Here is a 22,390-nt window from a genome sequence, read left to right as displayed (position 1 = left end):
CGGGAAGAGTTAGAGGAGTATTGAACCAGAAAATATTTGGAGAATGGAGAATATTTAAGGAGTATATAAAATCATATTGTACCAATCACACCATATTAGCAGAACTTGAGTGATACTTGTAAACACAACAAATACCATTTGTGGAGTAGACGGGAACAATATTAAAGAATATAAAACTGTGCGGAAGAAACGACGACAGTATAAACAGTACAATGAGAATGATTGGAAGACTTGTTTTGTTAGAAGTCTTTTTTATTTAAGTGTGTAATTAAGTATTAATTAGGTAGATTATTCTTAATGTACGTAAATTTGCTTTTTCTTCTTTCTTTTTTCTGCATTTTCTTCCTTTCTTCTTTCTTAATTGTTCTTCCTTTAATTTTCTTTTTGTGGTGTTGTTGTTGTTTAGTCGTTTAGTCGTGCCCAAACTCTTCGTATGAGATTGTAAATTCTTTGTATGAGTGTGTAATTTAAATTAATAAAGATTGATTTTTTTTTAAAGGAAAGAAGGAAGGAACAGGTCCCTGCCCCTAGGAGCCTACAGCATCTCTGGGTTTCGTTTGGGTTATAATCTACGTTGTAACTTGATGAAAAGTGTCAATCTTCATGGAACGATGAGAACCGAGGCTCCGAACGAATGACTTGCAAAATACCCGCACCGAGTTTTATGCTGACACCCTCGATCATAATCTGCCAGGGCTTGCGTGCTGCCTAGACACCGAGGAAACATCCCATTGGTCCTTGCAGGTGTCAAGCCCGGCCTGCTGCCATGGAAACCAAACTTCCCCTCCTGCCTCAGTCTCCATGGTGACAACGGAATTTGAAAGAAGGGGATGCTGAGAGCTGGCCAGTCACATCAATGCAAGAGGGGCAGCCTATGGGAATATTTGAGAATCTCGCCCCCCCCCCCTCTTCTGTTCACGTGGAATGAGAGAGAGGCTGGGAAGCCTGTTTCAAAATAGTATTTTATGGGGTGGGGGAATTGAAAGCCGGGAAAGGAGTTCAGAGTGGCGTACCTAGTTCTCCCCTTTCTCGTTTAATCCCCCACAACAACCCTGAGAGGTCAACCAGCGAGCCTCATGGCAGAGGGGGGATTCAGACCCAGGCAGAAATTAAAAGACGCCTGCTTCTTGGGAGAAAAGCAATGACAAACCTAGGTAAAGCAGCTGCTGGGTGACTTTGTGCCAGTCACACTTCTTTGAAGTCTCTCAGCCCCACTCACCTCACAGAGTGTTTGCTGTGGGGGAGAAAGGGAATGGAGAATGTTAGCCGCTTTGAGACTCCTTCGGGTAGTGATGAAGCAAGATATCAAATCCAAACTCTTCTTCTTCTTCTTTTCTTCTAAAGGTAAAGGGACCCCTGACCATTAGGTCCAGTAATGACCAACTCTGGGGTTGGGGCGCTCATCTCGCTTTATTGGCTGAAGGAGCTGGTGTTTGTCCACAGATAGCTTCCGGGTCATGTGGCCAGCATGACTAAGCCGCTTCTGGCGAACCAGAGCAGCACACGGAAACGCCGTTTACCTTCCCGCCGGAGCGGTACCTATTTATCTACTTGCACTTTGACGTGCTTTCAAACTGCTAGGTTGGCAGCAGCAGGGACCAAGCAATGGGAGCTCACCCGTTGCGGGGATTCGAACTGCTGACCTTCTGATCGGCAAGTCCTAGGCTCTGTGGTTTAACCCACAGCGCCACCCGCGTCCCTTATGACAAATCTAGACAGCATCTTAAAAAGCAGAGACATCACCTTGCCGACAAAGGTCCGTATAGTTAAATCTATGGTTTTCCCAGTAGTGATGTATGGAAGTGAGAGCTGGACCATAAAGAAGGCTGATCGCCGAAGAATGGATGCTTTTGAATTATGGTGCTGGAGGAGACTCTTGAGAGTCCCATGGACTGCAAGAAGATCAAACCTCTCCATTCTGAAGGAAATCAGCCCTGAGTGCTCACTGGAAGGACAGACCCTGAAGCTGAGGCTCCAAGACTTTGGCCACCTCATGAGAAGAGAAGACTCCCTGGAAAAGACCCTGATGTTGGGAAAGATGGAGGGCACAAGGAGAAGGGGACGACAGAGGACGAGATGGTTGGACAGTGTTCTCGAAGCTCCCAGCATGAGTTTGACCAAACTGCGGGGGGCAGTGGAAGACAGGAGTGTCTGGTCCAGGGGGTCACGAAGAGTCGGACACGACTAAACGACTAAACATCAACAACTCCCAGGTCCAAGTCCCACACTCTGAACCACGATGCCACAATGGCTCTCACCTTGCCACCACTCATGGTTGGGGCTCCTTCCCTTTGGAGAGTTCTGGGTTCGAATTTCGCCACTACAATTTTAATTCAGAGCTTCCAAGGACTGCACTGCTCTAGCAAGGCAGCAAGGCCACCTGCCTCTGTGTGTGTGTGTGTATTCAAGCGCTTGCTTGTCTTTGCTGCGTCTCCCTGCTATTTCCCTTCTTCCAGCTTTTGCAAACGAGGTCATTTCCATCGCGATCCCTTGATTGAATCTGACGCCAAGGCCTGCTCCCAGTCTGCCTCTGCTTTCCACAGAGAGTCGCTCCCGAAAGCTTCTTAACCACCAGCTCTTTCCTTGCTGCAACTTAAAATCCATTTGCAAAAAGTATTTTGCCGCCCTTTATCACACAACCACCCTGCGAGGCGGGGCAGGGGTGCTAGGAATCTCTGCTGGTGACAAAAGTGTTGAACAACGATTGTAAAATATTGTCTAAAATGTATAAATTGCTGCTGAAATGGCATTTGAAAGATGAAGAGGTCAAGTCAGTTACAATACATTGGGCCAAGGATTTTGGGTATAACATACAGCTAAAAGAGTGGGAAAGGATTAAAGGAAGGATTAAAATTTATCGCATGCAAAGCTTTGAAAGAAAACGTGATGAAAATGATGTACAGATGGTGTATTACACCAGTGAAATTAGCTAAAATGTATAAAGCAAGAAACAAATGCTGGAAATGTAAAGAAAAAGAAGGATCTTTTTATCACATGTGGTGGGAATGTAAGAAAGTGAAAAGCTTCTGGGAAATGATATATAATGAGATGAAAAAGATGTTGAAATATACATTTATTAAAAAAACCAGAAGCATTTCTACTTGGCATTGTAGGGGAGGATATTAATAGACAGGATAATAAACTGTTTTTATATGCAATAATGGCAGCAAGAGTATTATTGGCACAGAAATGGAAACAAGAAGAATTACCGATGAAAGCGGAACGGCAGACGAAATTAATGGACTATGCAGAATTAGACAAGGTGACAGGAAGGATTCGAAACCTTCAGGATCAAAGATTCTCAGAGGACTGGAGTAAACACGTGAACTATCTGAAAAGCAATTGTAATCAACAGATTATGCAAGAGGTTTTGTAAGGAGGACTGTGTGAAATATTGCAGAGAAAAGTATGAAGAGAACTACTAGTGAAGGATTATTAAAAGGAATAGTGAAATTAATGAAATGCAGATTAAGGGATAAAGATGGAAAAACCTTCAGATGTGGTTGATGGAAGTCCAAAACACTGAAGAAGATGAGAAAATATGTTGTATGTGGTTTTTTTTGGAAATTCCATGTAAAAATTAATAAATATATATATAGGTAAAGGGACCCTTGACCATTAGGTCCAGTCGTGTCTGACTCTGGGGTTGCACGCTCATCTCGCTTTATTGGCCGAGGGAGCCGGCGTACAGCTTCCGGGTCATGTGACCAGCATGACTAAGCCGCTTCTGGTGAACCAGAGCAGCGCACGGAAACGCTGTTTACCTTCCCACCGGAGCGGTACCTATTTATCTACTTGCACTGGTGTGCTTTTGAACTGCTAGGTTGGCAGGAGCAGGGACCAAGCTACGGGAGCTCACCCTGTCGTGGGGATTCGAACCGCTGTCCTTCTGATCGGCAAGTCCTAGGCTCTGTGGTTTAACCCCCAGCGCCACCCGCATCCCTTAATATATATATATGAAGCTCTGCTGGTCCATTGAAGCGCTGGTTCTCTGTCTGAATCATTGGCCAGTCAGCTGCCACCCCAAGCCTGACCCAGGAGGTTCTCCCAATGTTCTTATGACCTGGTTAGGGGTGTCAAAGATTCTCCCCTGGAGGGCAGAATTGGGCCTGCAGAGATTCTGGCATGCGTGCCAAGACATGCCCTGTCCTGCGGGCAAGCGCTGCATGCGCCACTGAACATGCCAGGCACATCAGCCGCCTCTGGGCACGAGCGACAACATTGGGAAGGGGGAGGCATGGAGCAGGGAGAACGGAGACCATCGCTGACTGTTCAGTTTACTGGAAAGAAAAGCCCCCAGGGCAGCGGCAGCAGCTCAGCTCCAAGAAGAATTCGCTCAGCAATGCGCTGGGTTATGTAAGCTCTTTGCACATATAGATTAAGAGCAGTCTCAGCCAACCTGAGGGCGTTTGGACCCAGGCACCTGGCATAGCTCGGCTGGTAAGAGCATGAGACTCTTAATCTCATGGTCACGGGTTCAAATCTCACATTGGGTTGGACTAGATGATCCCTAAACAGCCTCAGTCCAATGTACCTGAAGGAGCGTCTCCACCCCCACCTTTCTACCCGGACCCTGAGGTCCAGCTCTGAGGTCCTTCTGGCGGTTCCCTCATTGCGAGACGTGAGGTTACAGGGAACCAGGCAGAGGGCCTTCTCGGTGGTGGCGCCCGCCCTGTGGAACGCCCTCCCACCAGATGTCAAAGAGAAGAACAACTACCAGACTTTTAGAAGACATCTGAAGGCAGCCCTGTTTGTTGTTGTTTAGTCGTTTAGTTGTGTCCGACTCTTCGTGACCCCCTGGACCAGAGCACACCAGGCACTCCTGTCTTCCACTGCCTCCCCCAGTTTGGTCAGACTCACGTTTGTAGCTTCGAGCCCTGTTTAGGGAAGCTTTTAATGCTTGATGTATTACAGTATTTTAATAATATTTTAATATTTTTTTGGAAGCCACCCAGAGTGGCTGGGGAAGCCCAGCCAGATGGGCGGAGTATAAATAATAAATTCTTCTTCTTCTTCTTCTTCTTCTTCCTCTTCTTCTTCTTGTGGTCCCTTGCAGCACCACGGTTCTGGGACTCTTATCGGCCCCAGGAAGCGGCTAGGAATCACAGGTAGGGGAGACCTGCTGCTGCACTCTATTATTTATCTATCTATCTATCTATCTATCTATCTATCTATCTATCTATCCATCCAGGTAGAACGGTGGGGGTGGAGACGCTCCTTCAGAACCTGCTTGGTGAGCTTGCAAGACCAGGGCAACCCAATCAGATGGTTGGGGTACAAATAAAATCATCATCATCATCATCATCATCATCATCATCATCTAGGTGGCGCCCATAAGGACGAGATGGGCCGATTCATTTTTCCCCCCAAAAAAGATATTTATTAAAGTTTTTTTAAAATATAACAATGAAAAAAAATAAAAAATAAAAAGAAACAAAATACCAAATACAACATAAAAACAGTTAAAAAACAAATAATTTTCCATAACATATCTTCCTTACGCTTATTTCCCCAGACCTCCTCATACCTCCCTTCTTTGTATTCCACTTCAATTTGTTAGTTCAGCAAATCCTTACCATTAAGCTTTTACCCATTTATAAACCTTTTTTTCCCCGTATTTCCTAAAGCATTACAGCTGGAAACCCCTTAGTTTCTATCCAACATCCTTCTAACATTCATTAATTTTACAATATTTCTGTAAATAGTCTTTAAATTTCTTCCAGTCTTCTTTCACCAACTCTTCTCCCTGGTCTCGGATTCTGCCAGTCATTTCTGCCAATTCCATGTAGTCGATCACCTTCATCTGTCATTCTTCCAGAGTGGGTAAATCTTGTGTCTTCCAATACTTTGCAATAAGTATTCTTGCTGCTGTTGTGGCATGCATAAAAAAAGTTCTGTCCTTCTTTGGCACCAATTGGCCGACAATGCCCAGGAGAAAGGGAGATGGGCCGATTCAGCAGCCAAGCTCTTCTGCAGTTGCACTGTGCTGGGTGACCCATGAAACGCGGTCCAGGACCAGTCCATAATCCGAAGGTTCTGCTAGGTGTCAGTCCAACAGGGTCAAGGCAGGACACGAGGCAGGAAACCAGGCAAGGACAGGTACAGGATCTCAGGCAGGATCTAGTGTACAGCAATGTTGCTCCCGCAATGAGGGGAGGGGTCCCACAGCCTTTTATCTTTGTTGGGGTAGCAGCCGGGTCCTGATCCCCCGGCGACTCACCTCCCTGTCTCACCCAAAGGCGAGCACTCCTCCTGCGAATACTCAGGTCTCTCCTTCTCTCAGATCTCAGTCTCTGCAGCTCGGGAGACGTCGGTGGGTTACTTGGACTACTGCAATGCTCTCTACGTGGGGCTACCTTTGAAGGTGACCCGGAAACTACAACTAATCCAGAATGTGGCAGCTAGACTGGTGACTGGGAGCGGCCGCCGAGACCACCTAACACCGGTCTTGAAAGACCCACATTGGCTCCCAGTAAAAGCTTCTTTAGGGAAGATTCAATGTTTAACAGACCACTGTATTTTAATACTTTGTTGGAAGCCGCCCAGAGTGGCTGGGGAAACCCAGCCAGATGGGCGGGGTATAAATAATAAATTCTATTCCAGTCTATTCTATAAGCTTCCTGAAGATTTATTGAACCAGTATCTTAAGCTGTGAGTACACCATAGATCTAGAGTCTGTGGCTTCATTTACCGTGTTTTTTGCTCTATAAGACTCACTTTTCCCCTCCTAAAAAGTATGGGGAAATGTGTGTGTGTCTTATGGAGCGAATGCAGGCTGCGCGGCTATCCCAGAAGCCAGAACAGCAAGAGGGATCGCTGCTTTCACTGCGCAGCGATCCCTCTTGCTGTTCTGGCTTCTGAGATTCAGAATATTTTTTTTTCTTGTTTTCCTCTTCCAAAAATTAGGTGCATCTTGTGGTCTGGTGCGTCTTATAGAGTGAAAAATACGGTAATCCCCTTTCCTAGTGATTCCTTCATTTGTTTGCTACCGTTGAGCCACCGTTTGCCATTACCCTCCAAAAACATCTTCCATGGAAGGCAAGAGCGGCACAGAGGAAGCTGCTGTAAACAGGATCAGACCACATGCTCAACCAAACTGCTCCAGAAGCTCTGCAAACGCCATCTTGGCAGTCGAGATAACCCCACCATTAATTCTTAGTTGTTGTAGCAATGAGCTCATCTATGTTTAGATTCACTTGCTCTGATATAAGCTAATTTGCTTTGATGCTCTCCTTAATCTGTGGGCTCTAGGGACTGGGCTCTCAGCCCAGAAAGTGCAGCTATCTGTAAGGTCTGAGCATTTTCCACCTACGCCTTCATCTGGGCAGGTGAAATGAGGTTTGCTGTTTTGTGTATAATGTAGGCATGTTGGCTTGGGTGCGGACAAGCCATCTCCTTGCTGCGGTGTCCGTCCCAGGTCTGCAAAAGCTGGGAGACCTGGCAGGCTGCTTTGCTCCAAGTCTACACCTTTCTTTAATAAAGCATTCGAACGGGCCATTCTGATGTTTTGACATCCTCCTTTGGTATCCTTGCACCCAGCCACTCCCGGGAGAGCTACTTTGTGGTTGGAGGATGGGTGGCGGCTAACAGATTGAGGTTGAATCCTGACAAGACAGAAGTACTGTTTTGGGGGTACAGGGAGCAGGTGGGTGTGGGGGACTCCCTGGTCCTGAATGGGGTCACTGTGCCCCTGAAGGACCAGGTGCGCAGCCTGGGAGTCATTTTGGACTCACAGCTGTCCATGGAGGCGCAGGTCAGTTCTGTGTCCAGGGTGGCTGTCTACCAGCTCCATCTGGTATGCAGGATGAGACCCTCCCTGCCTGCGCATTGTCTCGCCAGAGTGGCGCATGCTCTGGTTATCTCCCACTTGGACTACTGCAACGCGCTCTACGTGGGACTACCTTTGAAGGCGACCCAAAAACTACAACTAATCCAGAATGCGGCAGCCAGACTGGTGACTGGGGGCGGCCGCCGAGACCACATAACACCGGTACTGAAAGACCTGCATTGGCTCCCAGTACGTTTCCGAGCACAATTCAAAGCATTGTTGCTTACATTTAAAGCCCTAAACGGCCTTGGTCCAGTATACCTGAAGGAGCGTCTCCACTTCTATCGTTCTACCCGGACACTGAGGTCCAGCTCCAAGGGCCTTCTGGCGGGTCCCTCCCTGCGAGAAGCCAAGGGAACCAGGCAGAGGGCCTTCTCGGTGGTGACTCCTGCGCTGTGGAACTCCCTCCCACCAGATGTCAAAGAGAAAAATAACTACCAAACTTTTAGAAGGCATCTGAAGGCAGCCCTGTTTAGGGAAGCTTTTAATGTTTAATAGGTTATTGCATTTTATTGTTTTGTTGGAAGCCGCCCAGAGTGGCTGGGGAAACCTAGCCAGATGGGCGGAGTATAAATAAATTATTCTTATTCTAATAAATGGCAACTAGGCATTCCGTTTTGGCAACTGTAGCCCTGGTTTAAGGGAGCCATTTGGCGCCTAGCTGATATATATATATATATATATATATATATATACACTGCCTGCCGCCTGGGAGACCAAAAGGTTTCTTTCAACACACGGATTCCAAAGCAACTCTCTTTCATCAGTCAGGCCAGGAGAAGAACAGACAGCCGAAAGTGTGACCTGGACTGTACAATAGACCGTTTATTCAAATGCACATCTATATACATAGATGAAGAGGACCCCCTCCATGCGTCCAGAGATGCTCCCGGCCACTTCCCTTCAGAGCATCGCCAAGGTGGGTGTTGATGAGGACAGGCAGAATCCCTCCCTCCCAGCAGTTAATCTGGCAACTGCCCTTGTGAGCGCGTGTGTGTCTCTTGTGTGTCTCCCTATTTTGCCATTTCTTCAGCCACTGCCTTGCCCATCTTGTCTTTGAGGTAGGCCGTCTTCTGCCACTCTGACTTCAGGTCAAGCCATTCGTAATAGGGAACCTGCAACAGGTGGAGGGGAAGAGAGAAAGAGGATGATGATGATGATAATAATAATTATTTATTATTTATACTCCGCCCATCTGGCTGGGTTTCCCCAGCCACTCTGGGCGGCTTCCAACAAAGTATTAAAATACAGTAGTCTGTTAAACATTAAAAGCTTCCCTAAACAGGGCTGCCTTCAGATGTCTTCTAAAAGTCTGGTAGTTGTTGTTCTCTTTGACATCTGCTGGGAGGGCGTTCCACAGGGCAGGTGCCACCACCGAGAAGGCCCTCTGCCTGGTTCCCTGTAACCTCACTTCTCGCAGCAAGGGAACCGCCAGAAGGCCCTCGGAGCTGGACCTCAGTGTCCGGGCAGAACAATGGGGGTGGAGACGCTCCTTCAGGTCTACTGGGCCTTTGAGGCCGTTTAGGGCTTGAAAGGTCAGCACCAACACTTTGAATTGTGCTCAGAAACTAGGCCAGGCCTCAGCTAGAAAAGTCCTGACAGGCATTGCATCTATTCCTGGACAGAGAAGATCAGCCAAAGATTCTCATATTCATTTATGAAACATCAGTTCTGTATTTGTTCAGAATCTGTTCAGTATTCAGGCATTTCAACAGCAAGCGACATAACCCAGTTAAAAGATAAAGGTAAAGGGACCCTTGACCATTAGGTCCAGTCGTGACCGACTCTAGGGTTGCGGCACTCATCTCGCTTTATTGGCCGAGGGAGCCGGCGTACAGCTTCCGGGTCATGTGGCTAGCATGACAAAACCACTTCTGGCGAACAGGAGCAGCCCACGGAAACGCCGTTTACCTCCCCGCCGGAGCGGTACCTATTTATCTACTTGCACTTTGATGTGCTTTCGAACTGCTAGGTTGACAGGAGCAGGGACTGAGCAACGGGAGCTCACCCCATCATGGGGATTTGAACTGCTGACCTTCTGATCGGCAAGTCCTAGGCTCTGTGGTTTAACCCACAGCGCCACCCGCGTCCCTTATAACCCAGTTAGTATCACATAATTGCACTAGAATTAAAGAGGTTTCTTTAGATATTGACAGATGGGAGTCATTAAACCCCAGCCTTTGGGGAAGAGTTCATATACGCAACTCCCTCGACTGGCTTGGCTTCCAGACTGGGTTGTGTCTGCGTGTGACACAGAGTGTTTTCCTGATCAGAAGCCCTTCGCCGTGAGCATCTCGCAGCCACCTTGGCTTCTACGCACGTGGGGATTATCCAGAGTGGCTCTGAGCCAGTGGGGCTGGCAGGGAACGGTGCCACGGTCTACCCAGACAGCCGGCCAGCGATAATCTCTGTCCCCTTCCACCCTGGTGACTCTCAATGCCTCAACTTTCCACCCAACTTTGTACAAACAAGCGGCTGGCCGGCACCTGGAGGAATGAAAGCCGGAGGATCGGTGGGCCGTGGGAAAATGCAGTAGAGTTGGAGCAAACAGATTAAGGGCTGAAACATTGATGGCCGGAGGGTTAAGCGGCCTCACACAAAAACGGTGTTCATTGGCAGGATGCAGAGACAGGGATGGGCTGCTGTCTTCAGCAGTTTTGGGAATCAGAGCAAAGCGCACGTGCTTTTTGCTTTTTTAGATAAGCCTGTGGTGACCTCAGATATGCAGATGACACAACCTTGTTGGCAGAAAGTGAGGAGGAATTAAAGAACCTTTTAATGAGAGTGAAAGAGGAGAGCACAAAATATGGTCTGAAGCTCAACATCAAAAAAATGAAGATCGTGGCCACTGGGCCCATCACCTTCTGGCAAATAGAAGGGGAAGAAATGGAGGCAGTGAGAGATTTTACTTTCTTGGGCTCCATGATCACTGCTGATGGTGACAGCAGCCACAAAATTAAAAGATGCCTGCTCCTTGGGAGAAAGGCGATGGCAAACCTAGACAGCATCTTAAAAAGCAGAGACATCACCTTGCCGACAAAGGTCCCTATAGTTAAAGCCATGGTTTTCCCAGTAATGATGTATGGAAGTGAGAGCTGGACCATAAAGAAGGCTGATCACCAAAGAATGGATGCTTTTGAATTCTGGTGCTGGAGGAGACTCTTGAGAGTCCCATGGACTGCAAGAAGATCAAACCTCTCCATTCTGAAGGAAATCAGCCCTGAGTGCTCACTGGACGGACAGATCCTGAAGCTGAGGCTCCAAGACTTTGGCCACCTCATGAGAAGAGAAGACTCCCTGGAAAAGACCCTGATGTTGGGAAAGATAGAGGGCACAAGGAGAAGGGGACGGCAGAGGACGAGATGGTGGGACAGTGTTCTTGAAGCTACCAGCATGAGTTTGACCAAACTGTGGGGGGCAGTGGAAGACAGAGGTGCCTGGCGTGCTCTGGTCCAGGGGTCACAAAGAGGCGGACACGACTAAACGACTAAACAACAACAACAAGTGGTGACCCCTGAACTTACACATTCAAAGCACAAATTTGGGGGTTGACTTGAAAGAGCATGCAAGTCCTAGTCCTGTGTGTTCTGTCCTGTGTGTTCGTTGTTCTGTATGGGACAATGACAATAAAGATTATCGTATCGTATTATCGTATCGTGACACGGCTCTAATTGTAGAATCACAGATTTGGAAGGGACCCCAAGGGTCATCCAGTCCAACCCCCTGCCAAGCAGGAATATTTTGCCCAATGTGGGTCTCGAATCCACAACCCAGCCATTAAAGGCTCATGCTCTCCCAGTCCAGGGCCCTATGATCAGCAGCCTCACATGATACTGACTGCGTTTATATCCCATCGTTTTCCTCCAAGGGGCTCAAGGCGGTGTACACGGGTTTCCCCGCTCCCCAGGGTTGCCGCAGAGATTAGGGGAAAGACCATGTATGCTGCTTGGAGAAAAAGGATAGCAATGAGCACATAGCTCAGGGTTGCGTAAGTGGACAATCACCCACCTTGCCTCTATCCTCACAACAACCCTGTGAGGGAGAGACGTTTCCAGTCAAAGGCCTGGAAACGATGCCTTATGAGGAACGGCTAAGGGAGCTGGGCATGTTTAGCCTGGAGAAGAGGAGGTTAAGGGGTGATATGATAGCCATGTTCAAATATATAAAAGGATGTCACATAGAGGAGGGAGAAAGGTTGATTTCTGCTGCTCCAGAGAAGCGGACACGGAGCAATGGATCCAAACTACAAGAAAGAAGATTCCACCTAAACATTAGGAAGAACTTCCTGACAGTAAGAGCTGTTCGACAGTGGAATTTGCTGCCAAGGAGTGTGGTGGAGTCTCCTACTTTGGAGGTCTTTAAGCAGAGGCTTGACAACCATATGTCAGGAGTGCTCTGATGGTGTTTCCTGCTTGGCAGGGGGTTGGACTCGATGGCCCTTGTGGTCTCTTCCAACTCTATGATTCTATGATTCTATGAGATAGTAACCCTGTATGGACGGCTGGGATAGCTCAGTAGGGCATGAGACTTTCAATCTCAGGGTCGTGGGTCTGAGCCCCACGTTGGGCAAAAGATTCCTGCATTGCAAGGGGTTGGGCTAAATGACCTCCAACTATATGGTTCTACAGTTTGAATCCATAACATAAGAAAAAGACTCTAAAATTGCTCTGATCTGCTCGGTCTCACACACAGCTCCTGCCATCCTTCAAAGTAGGAGAAGCGGTAAAGCCTCTCCCAGTCTGCCCCACGGAGGACCTTAAGTTCCATAAATAGTAACACCCCAGAGGTCCCGGGCCCTAAGGAAGTCAGATTAGCCTCAACCAGAGCCAGGGCCTTTTCAATACTGGCTCCGGCCTGGTGGAACGCTCTCTCTCTCATGAGACCAGGGCCCTGCAGGATCTGATTTCTTTCCGCAGGGCCTGTAAGACAGAGTTGTTCCACCTGGCCTTTGGCTTGGAGTCAATTTGATTCCCTTCCCTTCTTTCTTTTTTCCTTTCTCCTTCTGTGATGGAACGCCTACTTGGGGACTTCCCTGGTTTTTTTCTGGCCCACATAGGACCAGTCTGGATAGCTGGCCTTGGTGAAGATTTGACTTTTTCATCTCCCAAAAGTTTTTGAGTTTCTTCTGAAATGAGGCTGCATTTTAATGTTGTATTTTAACCTTGTTTTTTAAGTTGTATTTCAATCAATTGTTTTTATACCTGGTGTTAGCCGCCCTGAGCCCGGTCTTGGCTGGGGAGGGTGGGGTATAAATAATAATAATAATAATAATAATAATAATAATAATAATAATAATTATTATCCTAATGCTGGCGAGAATAACCCAGGAACATCTGGGGCCCTCAAGTTGAAGTTAAAGGGCTGTCACTTGGAAGTTGGAGCAAGCTTGCTTTCTCTTGTTCTGGAAGGTAGGGCTTCAAGTTACAAGAAAGGGACTAAACATTATTACAGTGGTACCTCAGGTTACATACGCTTCAGGTTAAATAAGCTTCAGGTTACAGACTCCACTAACCCAGAAATATTACCTCGGGTTAAGAACTTTGCTTCAGGATGAGAACAGAAATCGTGCTCCGGCAGCAGCGGGAGGCCCCATTAGCTAAAGTGGTGCTTCAGGTTAAGAACAGTTTCAGGTTAAGAACAGACCTCCGGAACGAATTAAGTACTTAAGCCGAGGTACCACTGTATTATGAAAATGCTCTGATCTGCTCTGTCTCACACAACAGCTCCTGACATCCTTCAAAGCAGGAGAAGCGGTCAAGCAGTCTTCTTTGCAAGACGGGAGTCAATTTATCCACAACCGCCTTTGCCAACGGGGTGCCCTTGAGCTGTTCTAGACTGCAACTCCCAACAGGACCAGCCAGCATGGCTGTGGCGCGCTGCTGGGGGCACCAGGTTGGCAAAGTCTGATCTGCAAAAAGCAGACACACACAGAATCACAGGGAAGGCAGTTCAGCGCGAGCTCAGTCAAGGCTATACAGAGCAAGCGGGGGCCTGTTGGAGGGTGCCTGGGCTCCCCCTCCCCTCCTGGCCCCCAACGGGGTGGGGGGGAGGCGTCAATTGTGTCTGCATCCGACATCTCTCCTCCCCCCACCCCCCTTTGCCCTTTCCTCCAAGCTGCCGGAGAGCAGAGCAGGGTGCAGAGCTATAATTGCTTCCAAGGAGCTAAATAATGTATGATCGCTGTTTGAGTGCAGCCTCTGCCCCCCCTTCCCCCCCACCCCACCCCTGGAGCCCTCCAGCGGGCAGCCTGACGCCAAATAGAAAGAGAGAGAGCGGTCAAGAGGCAGGAGGAATGGCGGCGCTCCCCCTGCTCCAAGCCACTCCTGGGGAACTGGGGCGAGCGGACGCAGGGCTTTCCGCCATTCCCTGGTGGGGGGGGGAGAACAGGGGAGGGGCGCAGAGAAGGGGGGGGAGTGCTCCAGTCATATCTCCATCCTAAACCGGGCAAAGGCAGGCTGCCCCCCCCCCACCTACAATAATCCTGCCCACCATGATGCAAATCAAGGGCATTTGCATATGCCCTTTTCTTTTACTCTTGCTAGAAGCTCTGCCTTGCCCTCACTGGTTCTGGAAGGCTCCTATAGAAGGATCCCGTATGCACAGAGACTTGGCGCCTGCCCATTAATAATAATAATAATAACAAATTTTATTTACACCCTGCCCTCCCCAGCCAAGAATGAGCTCAGGCCAGCTATACCAATAATAAAAAGTTGATTAAAATACAACATTAAAATGCAGCTTTTTCGCATCGTTCAGCCACTGAGGTCCAGCTCCGAGGGCCTTCTGGCAGTTCCCTCCCTGCGAGAAGTGAGGTTACAGGGAACCAGGCAGAGGGTCTTCTCGGTGGTGGCACCCACCCTGTGGAACGCCCTCCCTTCAGATGTCAAGGAAATAAACAACTGTCTGACTTTTAGAAGACATCTGAAAGCAACCCTGTATCGGAAAGCTTTTTAAGGTTTTAAGTTTTATTATGGTTTTATATATACTGAAAGTTACCCAGTCAAATGGCTGGGGTACAAATTGTTGTTGTTGTTGTTCTTGGACCACAAACTTGACATGAGCCAACGGTGTGATGCAGCAGCATAAAAAGCTAATGCTATTCTAGGCTGCATCAACAGAAGTATACTGTCCAGATCAAGAGAAGTAATAGTACTGCGGTACCTCTGGATGCGAACGGGATCCGTTCCAGAGCCCCGTTCGCATCCAGAAGCGAACGCAACCTGCCTCCGCGCATCTGCGGGTCACGATTCGCCGCTTTTGCACATGCGAGTGACGTCATTTTGACCGTCTGCGCATGCGCGGGCGGCGAAATCCGGAAGTAGCACACTCTGTTACTTCCGGGTTGCCGCAGCACGCAACCCAAAAATACTTATCCTGAAGCTACTTCAACCCGAGGTATGACTGTACCGCTCTATTCTCCTTTCGCCGGACTACATCTAGAATACTGTGTCCAGTTCTGGGCACCACAATTTAAGAAGGATATTGACAAGCTGGAAGGTGGGCAGATTGAGGACGATCAAGACGGAGGGCAATATACAAGGGTCTGGAAACCAAGCCTTATGAGGAACGGTTGAAGGAGCTGGGCATGTTTAGCTTGGAGAAGAGAAGAATGAAAGGTGAGATGAAGGCCATTTTCCAATATCTCAAGGGCTGTCCCGTGGAAGAGGGAACAAACTTGTTTCCTGCTGCTCCAGAGGGGAGCACCCAAACCAATAGATTCAAAGATTGACAGTAGAACGGATGACCTCAGAAGGTCTAAGGGAGCTGGGCATGTTTAGCCTGGAGAAGAGGAGGTTAAGGGGTGATATGATAGCCATGTGCAAATATATAAAAGGATGCCACATAGAGGAGGGAGAAAGGTTGTTTTCTGCTGCTCCAGAGAAGCGGGCACGGAGCAATGGATCCAAACTACAAGAAAGAAGATTCCACCTAAACATTAGGAAGAACTTCCTGACAGTAAGAGCTGTTCGACAGTGGAATTTGCTGCCCAGGAGTGTGGTGGAGTCTCCTCCTTTGGAGGTCTTTAAGCAGAGGCTTGACAACCATATGTCAGGAGTGCTCTGATGGTGTTTCCTGCTTGGCAGGGGGTTGGACTCGATGGCCCTTGTGGTCTCTTCCAACTCTATGATTCTATGATTCTAGGATCAGACGGCCCTTCCAACTCTACAATGACTCTATGATTCTATGAATTGTTGTAGGAAATGTGGAGTGATGGGAACGTACAGCCTTATGTGGTGGGATTGTCCGTTAGTTAATGAATTTTGGAAACAGATTGGTATAGAAATATCGGGAATTGTGGGTAGGAAGGTGAGAATATCTAAATTAATGGTTCTTATTAGTCTGAGTAGCACCGAGTTGAAAACAAAAGAGGAATGTAAATGGGCAAAATTGATGGTAACTGCAGCAAGACAGGTTATAGTGAGTAACTGGAAAAATGCAGAAGACTAGGGGTGAACCAATGGAGGGGAAAACTGAACAATATTATAATTTTAGAATATCTAACTATGAAGATACACAGAATGAAAGGGTTTAAGGTCAGTGAGAAAGAGGAGGATTGGTTTGAGAAGATATTGCATTATTTGGGTAGGTCTGAATAATTTGGGGCAATTAAAATGTTAAAAGCTACATAAACCTTGTGGGTGGAGGAGTGTTAACGTATATAAAATTGTACATATGGTTGATTTGAATATGTTATTATTGATTACGTATACCCAATGTATCAGCTGCCTGGGGGGGTTTCACTGTTTGTGTTTTGGTTGTTGGTAAAAAATAAAAATATTTAAACATTAAAAAAAAAAGAGAACACGGAGGAATTGCGGAATTCACCCACCCACAGCCCAGCAACTCACATCAACAACCAGGAAACCGGAGGCTTGGACGTGGCGTCGGGCCATTGCGAAGCGCCCCAGCAGGTCTTTGCTCCGGTTGCTGAAGTTTGGGAACTCCCATCCGAGAAAGGCGAGCCTGCAAGAGAGTTTCGGGTGGGACGGGGAGAGAGAAAACAGAACTCAGCACCATCATGGACTCCCAGGAACATCTTCTGCCTCTTGAGAGCACCTGCCTAGCTGCCCATAAATGCCCCTTAGGCAGGCTTTAGTCAATAATAATAATAATAATTTATTATTTATACCCCGCCCATCTGGCTGGGCTTCCCCAGCCACTCTGGGCGGCTTCCAAAAGAATATTAAAATACTATAATACATCAAACATAAAAAGCTTCCCTAAACAAGGCTGCCTTCAGATGTCTTCTAAATGTCAGGTAGTTGTTTATCTCTTTGACATCTGGTGGGAGGGCGTTCCACAGGGCGGGCACCACTACCGAGAAGGCCCTCTGCCTGGTTCCCTGTAACTTGGCTTCTCGCAGTGAGGGAACCGCCAGAAGACCCTCGGCGCTGGACATCAGTGTCCGGGTAGAACGATGGGGGTGGAGACGCTCCTTCAGGTCTACTGGACCAAGGCCGTTTAGGGCTTTAAAGGTCAGCACCAACACTTTGAATTGTGCTCGGAAACGTACTGGGAGCCAATGTAGGTCTTTCAAGACTGGTGTTATGTGGTCCCGGCGGCCGCTCCCAGTCACCACTCTAGCTGCCGCTTTCTGGATTAGTTGTAGTTTCCGGGTCACCTTCAAAGGTAGCCCCACGTAGAGCGCATTGCAATAGTCCAAGCGGGAGATAACCAGAGCATGCACCACTCTGGTGAGACAGTCCGCAGGCAGATAGGGTCTCAGCCTGCGTACCAGATGGAGCTGGTAAACAGCTGCCCTGGATACAGATTTGACCTGTGCCTCCATGGACAGCTGTGAGTCCAAAATGACTCCCATATATCTGCAACATGCCCTTCTTAAGGATGGGTGGAGAAAACTCACAAGGATTAGACCAGAGGGTCCAACACACGGCTTGCAGAAATTTAAATCAGTGTGCGGCCGGCAGGTTCTGTGCCGAATAATAATAATAATAATAATAATAATAATAATAATAATAATAATAATTTATTTATACCCCGCCCATCTGGCTGAGTTTCCCCAGCCACTCGCAGCGGCTCCCAATCAAGTATTAAAAACAATACAGTGTTAAATATTAAAAGCTTCCCTGAACAGGGCTGCCTTCAGATGTCTTTTAAAGATAGGATAGCTACTTATTTCCTTCACATCTGGTGGGAGGGCGTTCCACAGGGCAGGCGCCACCACCGAGAAGGCCCTCTGCCTGGTTCCCTGTAACCTCACTTCTGGCAGCAAGGGAACCGCCAGAAGGCCCTCGGCGCTGGACCTCAGTGTCCGGGCAGAACGATGGGGGTGGAGACACTCCTTCAGGTATACTGGGCCGAGTAGATACTCTACTCATAAACTCTTATCTCCAATTCTGTAACGAATTATTGTGTTATATATATCATTATGAGTTTGAGTTTGTAATCTCTTTTGAATGGATTAGTTTTTGTTACAATTGACTATTGATTTGAGAGTAGGGACCACTCCCATTATTGACACTCACATTGGCCTGAGTTCTTATTTATAAATAATTTTTATTAACCGGCCAATCAAATCAAATTAAATCACATCACATAAGTTCCGAATTACAAAGCCGAATTTTAAATTTTGTTGGGGGGACCCATATTTCAAGATCCGAAGGGGGATTCTGATCATCTTCTTGCTACTGCATTAATGTCCAAATCAGATCAAATCAGTCCAAACAGAGTTCATAATTCTATCCAGTCTTATCTTACTGTTTCCACATCACATCTTGTTCATATATTTTCTTTTTTCTTTATGATCTCTTCTGATAGTCTCCTTAAGCCGATAAACACCAATATTAATCCTGTGTGAATTTTTCCGTTCTTCCAATCCTCAAATCGAGATGGTTTCCATATATCATCACCTTCATAGCTAACATCGCTCTTTTCATCATTATCTCGCAAAACTGTCGCTCTTGAGTCCCTCTGAGGAGTTTCACCCACAGTATAAAAGCAGCTCTATTTCTCTATTTCTCCTCCCAGACTCAAAACCTCCGACAGAACTTCCCAATATGGCGACGGCAATTTTAACTGCATCATTCCAGAGCTCTTGTACATTCCACGCTCTTCTTAAAACATGCTTTGGTTCGAAAGTTTATCTCCACACAGCCTTAAATCCACAGCTTAAGTCCTTAAAACCACATTGGCCTGAGTTCTTGGTGTGCCTTTTTCTAGACCAAGGGTACGCAGTGTGGGGTCCTCTAGATATTGCTGGACTCCCAACTCCCAAGCATCAGCCAGTGTGACCAACGGCCAAGGAAGAGCAGAGCTGCAGCCGGGAAACAGCTGCAGGGCATCAGATTGTCTCTGTCTTTGTGGCCGAAATTTTGGTGCCCCCTCTAAGCCAGAGCCTACAGCTCTGGTGCGCCGTGGACAAGCACCCTGCCAGAATTCCCAAAATCTTGCGTCTTCCCCGGAAGGGCCTGCAAATACAGACCGGCTTCCTCTCCACCTGCCCTGAACCAGGAAAGATGACTTGATGCAATCACCCTAAACCTGCAAGGTCAATTCTGTGTCCAGGGCAGCTGTTTACCAGCTCCATCTGGTATTTAGGCTGAGACTCTATCTGCCTGCGGACTGTCTCGCCAGAGTGGGGCATGCTCTGGTTATCTCCCACTTGGACTACTGCAATGCGCTCTACGTGGGGCTACCTTTGAAGGTGACCCGGAAACTACAACTAATCCAGAATGAGGCAGCTAGACTGGGGACTGGGAGCGGCCGCCGAGACCACATAACAGCGGTTTTGAAAGACCTACACTGGCTCCCAGTACGTTTCCAAGCACAATTAAAAGTGTTGGTGCTGATCTTGAAAGCCCTAAATGGCCTCAGTCCAGTATACCTGAAGGAGTGTCTCCACCTCCATCGTTCTACCCGGACGCTGAGGTCGAGCGCCGAGGGCCTTCTGGTCGTTCCCTCACTGCGAGAAGTGAGGTTACAAGGAAACAGGCAGAGGGCCTTTTCGGTAGTGGCACCCGCCCTGTGGAACGCCCTCCCACCAGATTTCAAAGAGAACAACTACTACCAGACTTTTAGACGACATCTGAAGGCAGCCCTGTTTAGGGAAGCTTTTAATGTTTGATGCATTACTGTATTTTAATATTGTGTTGGAAGCCGCCCAGAGTGGCTGGGGAAACCCAGACAGATGGCAGGGCATAAATAAATTATTATTATTATTATTATTATTATTATTATTATTATTATTGTGGTGCCCCGCAAGACGAATGCCTCGCAAGACGGAAAACTCGCTAGACGAAAGAGTTTTCCGTTTTGGAGGTGCTTCGCAAAACAAATTTCCTATGGGCTTGCTTCGCAAGACGACAATGTCTTGCGAGTTCCTGCTGGGTTTTTTTCCTCCCCCCCCCCTTTTTCTAAGCCGCTAAGCCGCTTATCAGCTGATCCGATCAGCAGATAAGCCGCTAAAAGCCGCTAATAGCGCTAATAGCGCTAATCTGCTAATCCTTCAATGGGCTTGCTTCGCAACACGAAAAAAACGCTAAACGAAGAGAATCACAGAACGGATTCTTTTCGTCTTGCGAGGCACCACTGTATTTCACCAGGACTACAACTCCCATCATCCCTGAGCACTGGTCCTGCTAGGGCTCAGGTTTGAGAAACGCTGCTCTAACCAACAGCCCCAAAGACTCACCTTCTGGCCCCGGGCGGGAGATATTTAGATCCCTCGGACTGGGCCTGGCCAGTAGCTGTGAAGTCTGCTACAGGCAACGGCTGGTTGTCTGCGTTAAGCACCATCTCGGCATCTGCGGACGGAAAAGGAAAGTCACTTCTGAGCTGGCAATTCTCCTGTGGGCAGGGGCTCCATGGACCAGCCGATCGGCAGGGCTTTCAAACCCATTACCTGCCCTGCGTCTCATATATTGGTTAGGTGGGCATGGCTTAGCAAAAATGGCCACTGGGGACACCTGGTGTAGATTCCCCCCTGCTGATTAATTGAGTTGCTTTGCTGTGTTTTGGGAGTCACCCCGAACAACTCTCACTGCAAGGCAACGTCTGTGAAGCTCGCCTGATCTCCCAGCTCCTAGTCTGACACTCTAACCCAGCCTTTCTCAAGCTGTGGGTCCCCAGGTGTTGTTGAACTACAACTCCCATCACCCCTAGCTGGCAAGGCCAGAGCTCAGGGATGATGGGAGTTGTAGTCCAACAACATCTGGGGAGCCACAGGTTGAGAACCGTCTAACCACTACACCCAACTGGCTTCTAGAGTTCTTTGGCTATGGGACAGCTCAGTAAATTAAGAAGGTAAATAACTATGGGGAATGCAAAATGTCCCTCAGCAAAGGATCTGAAATATTTCCCTCGAAGCTTGAATTATTTTATTTGATGTCACATGGAAGAGGCAACAAGCTCGTTTTCTCCTGCGCTACAGGGCAGGACTCAAACCGATGGTTTCAAGTGACAAGAAAGGACTAAACATCAATAAAACTTTCCGACTGAGAGCTGTTTGATAGTAAAATAGTCTCTGTTGGGAGGTTGTGGTCTACAGTTCTATGATTCTATAATGTGTCGTAAACCACCCTGATATTTTTTCCTTAAAACACAAAGCAGTAAATGAATAATAATATTAGTAGCAGTAATGCAGCAAAGGTCCTGTTATTGGATCCACAAGGTACTACTAAGGTAAGGTAAAGGTAAAGGATCCCTGGGAGGTTAAGTCCAGTCCAAGGCGACTATGGGGTTGCGGCGCTCATCTCGCTTTCAGGCCGAGGGAGCAGGCGTTTGTCCACAGACAGCTTTCCAGGTCATGTGGCCAGCAGGACTAAACCGCTTCTGGCACAACGGGACACTGTGATGGAGGCCTGAGCGTATGGAAACGCCGTTTACCTTCCCACCGCAGTGGTCCCTATTTATCTACTTGCACTTTGACGTGCTTTCAAACTGCTAGGTTGGCAGGAGCAGGGACTGAGCAACGGGAGCTCACTCTGTTACGGGGCTTCGAACCGCCGACATTCTGATCGGCAAGCCCAAGAGCATGGGTAGGCAAACTCAGTCCCGGGGACCGGATCCGGCCCAACCATCTTCTAAATCCAGCCCACTGACGGTCTAGGAATCAGTGTGTTTTTACATGAGTAGAATGTGTGCTCTTATTTAAAATGCATCTCTGGGTTACCTGTGGGGCAGAGGAATTCATTCATTCCCCTCCCCATATAGTCTGGCCCCCCACAAGGTCTGAGGGACAGTGGACTGGCCCCCTGATGAAAAAGTTTGCTGACCCCTACCCAAGAGGCTCGGTGGTTTAGACCACAGCGCCACCCGCATCCTTAAAAGGCACTACTACAGTATTCATAACCTATGGACCCAAGTGCCACCCCCAACTTGGCTGTGGGGTGACGTGAGATACAGTGGTACCTCGGGTTAAGAACTTAATTCGTTATGGAGGTCTGTTCCTAACCTGAAACTGTTCTTAACCTGAGGTACCACTTTAGCTAACGGGGCCTCCTGCTGCCGCGCGATTTCTATTCTCATCCTGAAGCAAAGTTCTTAAGCCGAGGTACTATTTCTGGGTTAGCGGAATCTGTAACCTGAAGCGTCTGTAACCTA

General features: G+C 47.9%; 1 protein-coding gene across 1 annotated transcript in view; it reads right to left on the bottom strand.

Moving 5' to 3' along the window:
• Positions 1–8,635: 8,635 nt before the first annotated feature.
• Positions 8,636–22,390, bottom strand: part of TBRG4 (transforming growth factor beta regulator 4) — a 35,656-nt gene continuing 21,901 nt past the window's right edge. Inside the window, exons 9-11 of the mRNA XM_082192371.1 lie at positions 20,481–20,592; positions 16,678–16,792; positions 8,636–8,943 (exon numbers count right to left, since the gene is read on the bottom strand). Coding sequence (XP_082048497.1) covers positions 8,842–8,943; positions 16,678–16,792; positions 20,481–20,592 — 329 coding nt within the window. The 3' untranslated portion in view covers positions 8,636–8,841. The remainder of the gene's footprint in view (positions 8,944–16,677; positions 16,793–20,480; positions 20,593–22,390) is intronic.

This window comes from Podarcis vaucheri (genome assembly GCF_965113315.1).
Source record: "Podarcis vaucheri genome assembly, chromosome: 12".
Lineage (NCBI taxonomy): Eukaryota > Metazoa > Chordata > Lepidosauria > Squamata > Lacertidae > Podarcis > Podarcis vaucheri.
Note: the sequence above shows the minus strand (reverse complement) of the source record. Positions and strands in the feature narration are given on the sequence as shown.